This window comes from Anser brachyrhynchus (assembly GCF_964034855.1).
Source record: "Anser brachyrhynchus genome assembly, chromosome: 24".
Lineage (NCBI taxonomy): Eukaryota > Metazoa > Chordata > Aves > Anseriformes > Anatidae > Anser > Anser brachyrhynchus.
Genome location: NC_137717.1, coordinates 7606754 through 7618883, shown reverse-complemented (window position 1 = coordinate 7618883; position 12130 = coordinate 7606754). Strand labels below are relative to the sequence as shown.

Sequence of the window (12130 nt, the reverse complement as noted above, 5' to 3'; positions counted from 1 at the left end):
ACTACATTGGTGGACAAGGGAAAAGCAACCGATGCATTTACCTGGAATTCTGTAAGGCCTTTGATATGGTCCCATACAGCAGCATCCTTGTCTCTCAACTGGAGAAGTATGGATTTCAGAATTGGGCTATTTGATGGATACGGAATTAGCTGGATGGCTGCATCCAGAGAATTGCAGTCAATGTCTCAATGTTCACATGGAGATCAGTGATATCAGTGGTATCTCTCAGGGGTATGTATTAGGACTGGTACTTATTAGCATCTTTACTGATGCCATACTCAGTGGGATTGAGTGCACCCTCAGCAAGTTTGCAGATGACACCAAGCTGAGTGGTGACATGGCGGAAGGGATGCCATCCAGGATGCCATCCAGAGGGACCCACACGAGCTTGAAAAGTGAGCTCCCATGAACGTCATGAAGTTCAACAAGGCCAAGTGCAAGGTGCTGCACGTGGGCCAGGGCGATCCCAAACATCAGTAAATCCTGGTGAATAAATGGATTGAGATCAGCCCTGTGGAGAAGAACTTGGGGATGCTGGAGGAGGAGAAATTGGATGTGAGCCTGTTAGTTGGTGCAGAAAGCCAAGCATATCCTGGGCTGTACAAAAAGTAGTGGGACCAGCAGGTCCAGAGGGGGATAATTGGCTCCCTATTCTACCCTTGTGATATCCCACCTGGAGTACTGCGTCCAGCTGTGGGATGCCCAGCACAAGAAAAATGCGAATGTTAGATCAGGTCCAGAGGAGGGCCCCAAGGCTGATCAGATGGCTGGAGCATCTATTCTGCAAAGAGAGGCTGAGAGAGCTGGGGTTGGTCAGCCTGGAGAAAAGAAGGCTCTGGGGAGACCTTACAGTGGCCTTCTGGTAAGTGGGGCTTCTGTGAAGCTGAAGAGGCAGCATTTACAAGAGCCTGTAGTGATAGGCTAAGTAGTAATAGTTTTAAACGAAAAGAGGGTAGATTTAGATTAGATATTCAGAAGAAGTTCTTTGTTGAGGTTGGTGAGGCACTGGAACTGAAGTTATGGATGCCCTGTCCATGGGAGTATTCGAGGTCGGGTTGGATGGGGCTTTGAGCAGCTTATTCTTGAGGAGGGTGTTCCTACCCATGTCAGGTGGGAGGATTGGACTTTAAAGGTCCCTTCCAACTCAAACTATTCTACGATTGTGTGATTAGAAGTACTGCCAACTTTAAACACAGCTTGTTAGAACCAATGGACATTGTCATGTATCAAATGCTCTCTCAAATTTAAAACACGGTGTGAAGGAACGCTTTTACTACATGTGTAGTCACAAATTGACTACAGATAGTTAGGTAGCTTCAGTTTTGTCAGTTCTGGGGAGATTTTGCTCAGTGATACTGTTACTTCTTCAGCGCAAGTCAACAGCGTATCAGTTTTCCTGGTAGAAACATTAAATGCAGGAGTTCATTTCCAGTTGCTTTTCTTCTGTGTTGACACTATAGCCTTCTTTTCCCATGTTATTTCTATTATTCTTCCCTCAGATTTCCAGAATTAAAAATGGTAGGGCTTGATTTCCCTGAGGATAGTGCAATGCAAACAGGTTTCATGGATGAACCTCTCTGTTGGAGACCTGTTCAGTGTGCTGTGTCTCTGAGTCAGTTTTCACAGCATCAAAACTGTCAGGATTGGAAATACTTGGATCTTGATTTGCAAATGTGCTATGCATGGATTAGTTTTCAGGGGAATGGTGTGTCTGTATAAAGTAGAAATGAGTATTCATCTTGATTAAAGAAGTTATTCATGATCCACTTTGGTCAGGATTGTGAGTGTTGTACAGCAGTCTCTGCTGTTTATGTTGTGCTCTGCTTTCTGTTTAAGTTCCCTGAGTTTTCTCACATGCGTAACCACCAGGAAATCTGCATCTTCTTACGACCCCTCATCTGCCTCACCCTTTTGGCAGATGAGAGTCCTTTCTGAGCCCCTCCTAGTGCACACTGTTCCCCCCTTAAAGATGATTTTTCCGTCTCATTTTCCTCAGACTAGTGAGTGACAGTTGAATGCTGGCAGCTCCCCCTTCCTCTGCATTGAATTTTAGGACGATTTTTAATCACTGCTTCACTGTCCATCCAAATCAAATCAGCTAAAATTTGTATGCTGCTCTCTCAGAACCCTTCTTCTGCAAGAAGGTGCAAACACTTGATGGCACTGGACTGCCCTATCAGAGGGTACTGATTAGAAGAACGTAACTGTGAATTTGGACTTTGTACCAAACAGCATGCTTTAGTATCTCTCAAAGAAATGACCATCTTATCTCACTAGTGTTAACAGTAAATATAGTCTGAGACTCGCAATGTTTTTTATTCATTTTGAGAAGCAATTAGTCTTAATTCCAATTTCTCAGTTGGCATTACATGCTTTATTATAAAACCCTTCGTCTTTTATGCAAAAAAAAAATATTTAAAAGTTAGAAAGTAGTGGTAGATTTAAAAATGAGGAAATTGCTACATGCATGCATGAAGAAACATGAAAATTGCAAAAGTTACAACTGCAGAACAGTTGTTTTTTTGAGCTGTCATTACAGCTGAGTTTCAGTATATGGAAATCGGGAGGCTTTATTGTAGCATTAGAGAAGCATATATGAAAAAGGATGTGTTGTGAAGACGCCAATGCAAGCATGTCAGAACAGTAATGACTTAGAAGAATAGTGTAAAATTAAATTATGTCCTAGTATTTTATTATATTTTAATAAAAATTACATTAAAGTAATGTTTAGCAAAGACTTCTAATGATTTATTTTTCATGTTGTAGGATTCACATGATGCTTTACTGGAATTTGGGAATAACAACCTCCAAATACTGGTGGATATCACAAGGGAAGGAGTGTGGAAAAATCCAGTTCTTCTTAAAATTCTATCCCAGCAACCAGTAGAAACAGAGGAAGGTAAGCATACGATTTTAGAGATAAGATGGGGTTATTAAGAGAGAACTTGGTGCAATTTTGATGAGGAAACTGATTAAAAGTCAGAAGGGAGTTGCAGTTTAAATTGCTTCGTGCGGTAGTATTCATAGGCTGCTAAATAATACTTATGATTGAAACTGTCTCACTAGTACACTGAATCCTCTCTAACATATCTCCACCTGGGCTATACCACAAATAATTTAGTCCATTTTTTAAAAGAAGCATTTCTTTTTTCATTATTAAAAAAAAAGGGGGGGGGGATTTTTGCTCCCTAAGGTGCTTTGTTCTGCATAGCTGTGATTTTGAATGATTTCCTGAGTGGTTCACAGGAAGGAGTAGTTAATGTCCACATCTTTCAAAGGTAAAGAAGATGCAAGTAAAGTGTGCATTTGAAGGGGAGACATGAGTTTAAAGGTTACCTTTTATTAAGTTTTGGGCTGGGAAGCTGATTGCGTTTAGACTATCGATATAATATCTTGAATCAAAAAAAATGAGGTCAAGAAAAAATAATTTTTAGTGTAATTTCATGTAACTTTTTAATGTCTTCTCTTAAACTCTATATTTTTACTCACTGAATTTTTTCCTACCTATTAGTGGTTTCGAGTACTTGCAGGTATTTCTTCTAGTTGTTCCATTAACAGTACATGAGACCACAGTTTATCTTGGTGATATTCTAAATTAAATTAAAAATAACAAAGAGGGGGACAAGCTTAAAATATTTTCCTTAAAATTAAGGCACCATAAGCAAGGATTTTAAGTCAAGCTTTCTTCCACAGCAGAATCCTTCTTCTTGGCTTTGGGTAGCCTCTCTTTGAGTTGTACTATCTTTGCTAGTCTTCACTTAAAGTATAGCAGAAGCACTCAAACTCCAAAGACTAGTTAATCCCATCTCTAACATGTTTTGGGGAGAATTATCTACCACTAATATCCTGCTTTGGAGCTTTTCATTACTAGTATTTTTAGGACATCCAGTTGCTGCTTTTAGTGGATTTCTGCTCAGACTTGCATTTCAAAATTTGTTCCTCTTACTGAAAATAATTACATCCTGAAAATCTTCAACTGTTTTGTTCAACAAGCTTTACCTGTGGGAAGCCAAGATCTGTTCTGGTGGACTAATGTGAATTCACGTGCTTCTGTGTGGACTCCTTTATAGATTTAATTGCATCTTATACATGTGACTGATTTTATCAATGGCTTCCACACTTCATTCCTTTGCAAGAGTACCTTGTTACTTCCTGTGATGTGGTTCAGACTACCTCTTGTCTTCAACAATAATAGCGTAGTTCAGTCCTTTGTCTTTTAATTTGGGACAGAGCTTCTGCAGACAAGGAATTGATTGATTGACACATCTGTGACCATGTTGAATTGGGCTGGGTGTAGGTCCCTGTTTCTGAGAAAATGCAGCAACCTGGAATTTATTGATTCCATTGAGTTCTTTATTTAGTACATATTTGTCTATTTAGCTGGAGCTGAATATGTGCCCAGAAGAGGTGCTCTCATTTGAGTTTCTTTCATGTGATGCAAGCAGAGGCAACAGGACATTGGAGCTATTCTGGAAATTCTGTAGCTGCTCAGATGCATTTTCACACAGTCTAGAGTAGATGCAGACATGCTTAAACAATCTGAATATGACTTTTGAATCATTTGTTAGACCAGTCTATCAAAGCAAGATTTCTCAAGTAAAACGTAAGGTTAAAGAGGTGGCGGTCAGAACTGCCATCTAAAAGGCCGGTTCTAAGAACCCAAATATCTACCTAAAATGTCTCTTCTCACTAAGTGTCCTTCTTCTGTGGTGATCTTGAAAACCTTATTTGTGGGTGGTTGGGTTTTGCTTTGTTGTTGTTGTTGTTGTTTTGTTGTTGTTGGGGGGGAGGGGGGTTGCTTGCTTGCTTTTGGAATATCTTAGAGTCAAGAAAAGTGTCATCTTTGTGGCCTGTTACACACAACGTAGCTTTTTAGACATATCTGAAAGATCTTTCTACAGGCTTTTCAAACTTGTCATCTTTGCATCCAAACAAGATATTTCAGATACTGAGTGCTTTCAACAGACGATACGTGTAACAGTAAGTAGCAATAGAGCTTGTGTGAAAGGATAAGCACTGAAAAGGCAACGAGTGCTGTGTGAGATCTCTCCTGTTCCTGCTGTTCTAGTTTGCAGCAAATATACAAAACTGGTAGATGAAAGAAGTAATGTTATTATTAGTAATGGAACTGAGAAAATAGTGACTAAGAGAGGGAATAGGGATGTTTAATAACTACAGGTATAATAGAGTAATACTGCGGTACTTAAATTATGTAGTTCTGTGCCCTTATGTTATGGAGGAGACAGGGGTTTTAGTTTAGTTGGTTTTGTTCCTGTTAGCCTTTTAGAGTATAAGCATATTGAACAGGTGCTGCAAAGTTGCAGGTTTTCTTGGAGAGTGTATAACTCTGGGAAAGACAACATAGGCCATAGGATTCTCCAGAAATTGTAACCAAATATTCAATAACATTTTAAAACAATTCCAGGTAATATATATATGTCATGAATCATAGAGCTCTAAAATCTTATGGAAAAAAAAAAGAGAACTAGATTTGAAGGCATACATAGACTTTACTTTTCATCAGGGAGATGAATGTGTCAGATTTGTATACCCAACACAGTGGAGCAAGACAAAATGAAAATTTAAAGAAATCTTGCTGTATGTGCCAATAAATTATGGTGATGAAAATCTTTATTTTTCATCTATTAGACTGTGCTGTTAACATATCTGGTATATCTTTTCATCATCAGACAAGTGTAATTCAGTGACTTCCAGTGTTAATGCTGAAATGATCCATGAAGTTTTACCACACCATGCTTCGTAGAATCTTGTCAGTTGTTTTTCACTTTGATTTCTTCCTTCAGTCCCTTCTTTTCTCTGCTTTAGGAGGTCAGATTCTGCTGTAATAGACTTCCTGGAAGTCAAATGATGTCTAAGCTGGAATTATTCTTCTTGCCTTGTATAGGACACGATCAGAGCATAGATTAAACAATTATAAATTACCTAGGTATCTGCTGGATTACTTTAATCCATTTTTACCTTCAGAATCATCATCAGGTAAACACCTGTAGCTGTAATACAAGATGGAAATCACCGATCAGTTACCAAGTTTTTCTTCCTTCATTTAATTCTGTCACTCCTTTGATCTGTTTGATGTTCTTTTATGGAAACTTAGTCTTTTCTGACTGCTGCCTTACATTTGATAGAGATAGTAGGAATGAAAATACACTTCTTACAGGCCACAACAGGAATGACAGGCGTATTGAGTAAAGGTACAGAAAGAGTTCTAGTACAGTGGTTTTTCAGTTGCTTTTAACCATTTTATCCTTTAGTGCAACAGCAGTTTCACAGAATATCTTTTGAAGTGCTGTAAATGGATGCTACTTCAATCATCTAAAATTAAATTTATTTAAATACATTTGATATTTAAGATCTCTGTGATTACATGCAGTGTAAGAACACATCGACTCCTTTCTCTTAATTTTCAAGGGTCTTTTGAAATATATACATATCTGGAGACTATCAAGCTACCTTTGTATTAGATGTTTTTAAAGCTGGGAATAGCCCATAGCTGTTGAGAATCATACTATTTCTTCAGCTAAGGCAAAGTACATCTTAAGTACCTGGAAAGATTCAAACTACATGGTGAGGTTTTCAATCAGATGTCTTGAACTAATATAAAAATGGCTTTAATTCCTAACTCAGCTTTTTTTTGGTTTTAAACTTGATTAAATAAATTTTGCTAACCAATTACAAAAATAATTGAATTTTTAATATGGAATTAGCTCACAGTCTCTTGTAATAATTAGTTGTTCGGTTGATCTAGAGTATAAGCCTAGCGTGTCTCAGATACTGTTTTTCAAAAGTACCATAAAAATATTTTCTCTCTGAAATTCATTCTGCATATTTTGGCAATGTGTTTAACAGATTAGGTGGAAAAATCTTTGGCTGAAATATTTTTCTTACTTTTGTCTTGTAATATGAAGCTACAATTAACAGTTGAAGATGCTGAATCTCAGCTAGACTAGTGGTATCTTGTTCAAAATACAATATAGTCTGATCAGTGTCCTTCCGTCACTGCCATGGCATAATTCTGTATTGCCTTAATGGATGCAATCATTTGATGTGATTTCCATCCCCCATTTTCTATATCCCAGCATTCTCTCCCTACTCATTTGTTCTGAATGTGTGTGGGAAAATATACTGCATTTATTGCTGTCACTTTTTATCACACCTAGTGTTTTCTAAGAAAGCTTATACAAATTTGTACTAAAGTGTGAATGCAGTGAGACAGTTTCAGTTAAGTGTTAGCTTTGAGAATATACCATTTAACAACTTTTTTTTCTTTTCATAGCTAATAAATTGATTACACGAGAAGGGCCTTCCTTTCTGCAGATGCGAATAAAACATTTGATGAAGTCAAACTGCATCCCACAAGCTACTTTCTTGTCAAAATTGTGTGCAGATTCTCCAGAAATTGCAAATGTTTCATCTTTTCGCCAAGCCTACATCACATGTGTGTGTTCTATGCTGCCTAATGAAGACTCCATTAAGGAGGTTAGTAAATCCATAGTCCCTATTTTAGAATTTTGTTCTTTAACTTCAGTTCTCTGTATTGCAGAAATAAAGTGTTGCAATGGAGTTGCAAAAGATAAAATGATCTATTAGAGACTGCAGTAGTAAAGAACATTTGTATTAACTGCTAGTGTAGTTATGTATTGTGTTGCTTGCCTTCGAGGTTAGATGTATTTGAAGTCTTAAAATAAATCTTGTAACTTCAGTTCCCCTTGTAAGCAAAATACAAATGTAAAGCTGTCCTTTCTGACTCCTACCACTAAATTGTGTCTCTAAGTACCACATCCAGCCTTTTCTTAAAACACCTTGTTGTGGTTTAACCCAGCCAGCAGCTAAGCACCACACAGCCATTCGCTCACCCTCCCTCTCTGGGATGGGGGAGAGAATCAGAAAAAAATGAAAGCCTGTCAGTTGAGATAAAGACAGTTTATTAGGACAGAAAAGAAAGGAAAATAATAATGATAGTACTACTAATAGTAACGTGTACAAAACAAGTGATGCACAATGAAGTTGCTTACCACCCACTGACCGATGCCCAACCTATTCCCAAGCAGCCAGCCCCCCCATATTAATTGTTCAGCATGACGCCAGATGGTATGGAATACCCCTTTGGCCAGTTTGGGTCAGCTGTCCTGGGTCCATCCCCCCTCCCAGCTCTTGCTGCACCCCCAGCCTGCATCTTGGCAGGACAAAGTGAGAAGCTGTAAAGTCCTTGGCTTAGTGCTTAGTGTAAGCACTGCTCTGCAACAATTAAAACATCAGTGTGTTATCATCACTCTTCTCATCCTAATCCCAAGCACAGCACCCTACCAGCTACTAGGAGGAAAATTAACTATCCTAGCCAAAACCAGGACACACCCCCAGGACAGTGACACTACCACCTCCCTGGGCATCCTGTTCTAATGCCTAACCACTCTTTCTGAGAAGAAATTTCTCCTAATATCCAAACTGAACACAGCTGGCACAACTTGAGGCCATTCCCTCTTGTTCTAAAATTATCTCCCCCTAACATAATTTCCCTCTTATCCCTTTATTAATGTTATGTGATATTAAAAAAAGAAAAAAAAGGTAGAAGGCTTAGGTTAGTGGGAGGATGTTTTTTATGATGACATAGGTATTGAAATATCCTTGTAACGTTAAAACTTCTTCAAACTAAAATGACGTGGTAGACAAAGTCAAGACATGGTTGTATGTTCCATATCACAGAATGTTAGGGACTGGAAGGGACCTTGAAAGGTCATCTAGTCCAGTCCCCCTGCCAGAGCAGGAACACCTATTTCAAGTCACACAGGAAGGCGTCCAGGTGGGTTTTGAATGTCTAGAGAAGGAAACTCCACAACCCCCCTGGACAGTCTGTTCCACTGTTCTGTCACCCTTACTGTAAAAAAAAAAAAAAAAGTTCTGTCTCCTATTTAAGCGGAACCTCCTATGTTCCAGCTTGCACCCGTTGCCCCTTGTCCTATCATTAGATATCACCAAGAACATCCTGGCTCCATCCTCCTGACACTCCCCCTTTACTTTTTTTTGAATATTAATAAGGTCACCCCTTAGTCTCCTCTTCTCCAGGCTAAAGAGACCCAGCTACCTCAGCCTTTCCTCGTAAGGGAGATGCTCCCCTCCCTTAATCATCCTTGTGGCTCTGCGCTGGACTCTCTCAAGCAGTTAACCTGTCCTTCTTGAACTAAGGGGCCCAGAACTGGACACAATATTCCAGATGTGGTCTTACTAGGGCAGAGTAGAGGGGGAGGCGAACCTCTCTTGACCTACTAACCACACTCCTTATGATACACCCCAGATGCCATTGGCCTTCTTGGCCATAAGGGCACAGTGCTGGCTCATGGTCAACCCACTGCCCACCAGGACCCCCAGGTCCCTTTCCCCTATGCTGCTCTCTGACAGGTCAGTCCCCAACCTATACCGGTACCTGTTCTTGCCCGGATGCAGGACTCTACACTTGCCGTTGTTATATTTCATTAAACTTCTCCCCGCCCAACTCCCCAGCCTGTCTGGATCTTGCTGGATGGCAGCACAGCTTTCCAGCGTGTCAGCCACTCTCAGTTTGGTGTCATCAGCAAACTTGTTGACAGCGCACTCTATTCCTTTATCCAAGTCATTGATGAATATATTGAAATATATATTAATATATATCAATATATTGAATATATATAGGATTATTGGACTAGATGATGTTTGAAGGTCCCTTCCAATCCCTAACATTGTGTTAGAATAGTATTGGTCCCAGTACTGACCCCTGAGGAACTCCGCTAGATACAGGCTTCCAAGTAGACTCCGTCCCACTGACCACAACTGTCTTCTTTCCACCAGCCAGTTCACAGTCCACCTCACTACCCGATCATCCGGACCCCACTTCCTTAGTTTAGCTGCGAGGATGCTGTGGGAGATGGTGTCAAATGTTTCACTGAAATGATGGTAGACCACATCCACTGCTTTTCCATCATCTATCTACCTGGCTGTGTCTTCATAAAAGGCTATCAGGTTGTTCAAACATGATTTTCCCCTTGGTAAAGCCATGGTGACTGCCCCTCATGACCCTTTTATCCTTGATATGACTGGAGACAACGCCAAGGATAAGTTGTTCCATCACCTTTCCAGGGATGGAGGTGAGGCTGTCCTGTCTGCAGTTACTCGGGTCCTCCTTCTTACCCTTTTTGAAGACTGGAGTGACATTTGCTTTCCTCCAGTCCTCAGGCACCTCTCCCGATGCCTTACCAAAGACGATGGAGAATGGCCTAGCACTGACTTCCACTAGCTCCCTCAGCACCTGCGGGTGCATCCCATCAGGACCCATGGATTTATGGATGTCCAGATTGCTTAATTGCTCTTAACCCAGTTCTCATCAACCAAGGCAAACTCCTCCTTTATCCTGACTTCCTCTGGGGCCTCAGGGATATGGGGCTCCTCAGGACAGCCTATGGCATTATAGACAGAGACAAAGAAGGCATTCAGTGACTCTGCCTTCTCTTTACCTTCTCTTTATCTTCTGTCAACAGGGCACCCACCTCATTAATCAGTGGGCCTACATTGCCTCTAGTGTTAGTTTTATCCACAATGTATTTGAAGAAGCCCTTTCTGTTGTCCTTGACCCCTCTTGCAAAGTTTAATTCTAAGGAGGCCTTAGCTTTCCTCATTGCCTCCCTACGTCCTCTGACAACAGTCTTATATTCCTCCCAAGTGGCCAGCCCTTCCTTCCATGATCTGTAGACTCTCCTCTTCCACTTGAGTTTGCCCAGCAGTTCCCTGTTTAATCATGCAGGTCTCCTAGCTCCGTTTCTTGACTTCATACCTGTTGGGATGCTCTGATCTTGGGCTTGGAAGAAGCAGTCCTTGAGTGCCAACCAACTGTCTTGGGCCCCTTTACCTTCAAGTACCCTGTCCCATGGGATTTCCCCTGGCAATTGCTTGAAAAGGCCAAAGTTGGCCCTACTGAAGTCCAGTGTTGCGATTCTGCTTGGTATTCTGTTCCTGCCACATGAGATCCTGAACTCCACCATCTCATGGTCGCTGCAACCAGGGCTGCCCTCAGCCTTCACCACTTCAACAGCCCTTCCCTGTTGGTGAGGACAAGATCCAGTAGCTCTCCTCTCCTAGTTGGCACATCCACCACGTGCATCAGGAAGTTACCATCAGTACACTGAAGGAACCTCCTGGACTGCAGCTGGCTGGCTGAGTAGGCCTTCCAGCAAATAACAGGGTAGTTGAAATCCCCCCTGATAACCAGGGCCTGTGATTGTGAGGCTGCTATCAGCTGCTTGTAGAAGGCCTTGTCACCTTCCTCATCCTGATCTTGACACCCACAACAGTATCCCCCATGCCAGCCTGCCTGTTAATTCTCACTCACAGACTCTCAACTCGCTCCTCATCTGCCCCTGGACAGTACTCAATACAATCTAGTTGCTCTCTCACATAAAGAGCAACTCCGCCACCTCGCCTTGCTAGCCTGTCTTTCCTGAGCAGGACATAGCCATCCCTGACCGCATTCCAGCCATGTGAGCTGTCCCACCATGTCTCTGTAACTGCCACCAGATCATAATCTCCTGACCTAACACTGATTTCTAACTCCTCCTGCTTATTCCCTGTGCTGCATGCATTGGTGTACAGGCACTTCGGGGAGTGAGCTGAGCTTGCCAATTTCACCCTAGGAGGGTGGGAGGCATCCCAGTCTTCATGAATACTAGAGCGCTGCTGCCCCACCGGTGGAAGCCCAGCTACAACTCCATCCCCCTTCAAATCTAGTTTAAAGTTCTCCAAATACAGTAACTTTGAGGAGTAGCCTGGCATCCTTCTTGACAACAGAATGCAGGGAGAATGACAGCATTTTTCAAAAAATCTTAATATAAAATACTTTGTTGTTGTTCTTTCTGTAGTCTGAGCTTTTATTCAGCTGTCAGTTCGTTTGGGTTTCTGATGGAATAACAAGTGCAGTTCAGAACTTGATGTTTAATATATACGTTTTCACTTAGGTGTCTAATTTGTCACTTAGTGTTTGACTGCATGCTGTGGGTTGATTTCTAGTTGTGCATTTAGAATTTTTTGTTGTAAATATTATTGTTAAAATCTGACGGTCTAAAACCACCTGGATTATTGACAAAGTTTG

The 12130-nt window shown here is 41.0% G+C and overlaps 1 protein-coding gene across 2 annotated transcripts in view; it reads left to right on the top strand.

Moving 5' to 3' along the window:
- RLF (RLF zinc finger) overlaps positions 1-12130 on the top strand; it is a 50247-nt gene that overhangs the window by 21831 nt on the left and 16286 nt on the right. For both annotated transcript variants that reach the window (XM_080566773.1, XM_080566774.1), the window contains 2 exons: positions 2767-2899; positions 7295-7497. In XM_080566773.1, the coding sequence (XP_080422899.1) occupies positions 2767-2899; positions 7295-7497 (336 nt within the window). The remainder of the gene's footprint in view (positions 1-2766; positions 2900-7294; positions 7498-12130) is intronic.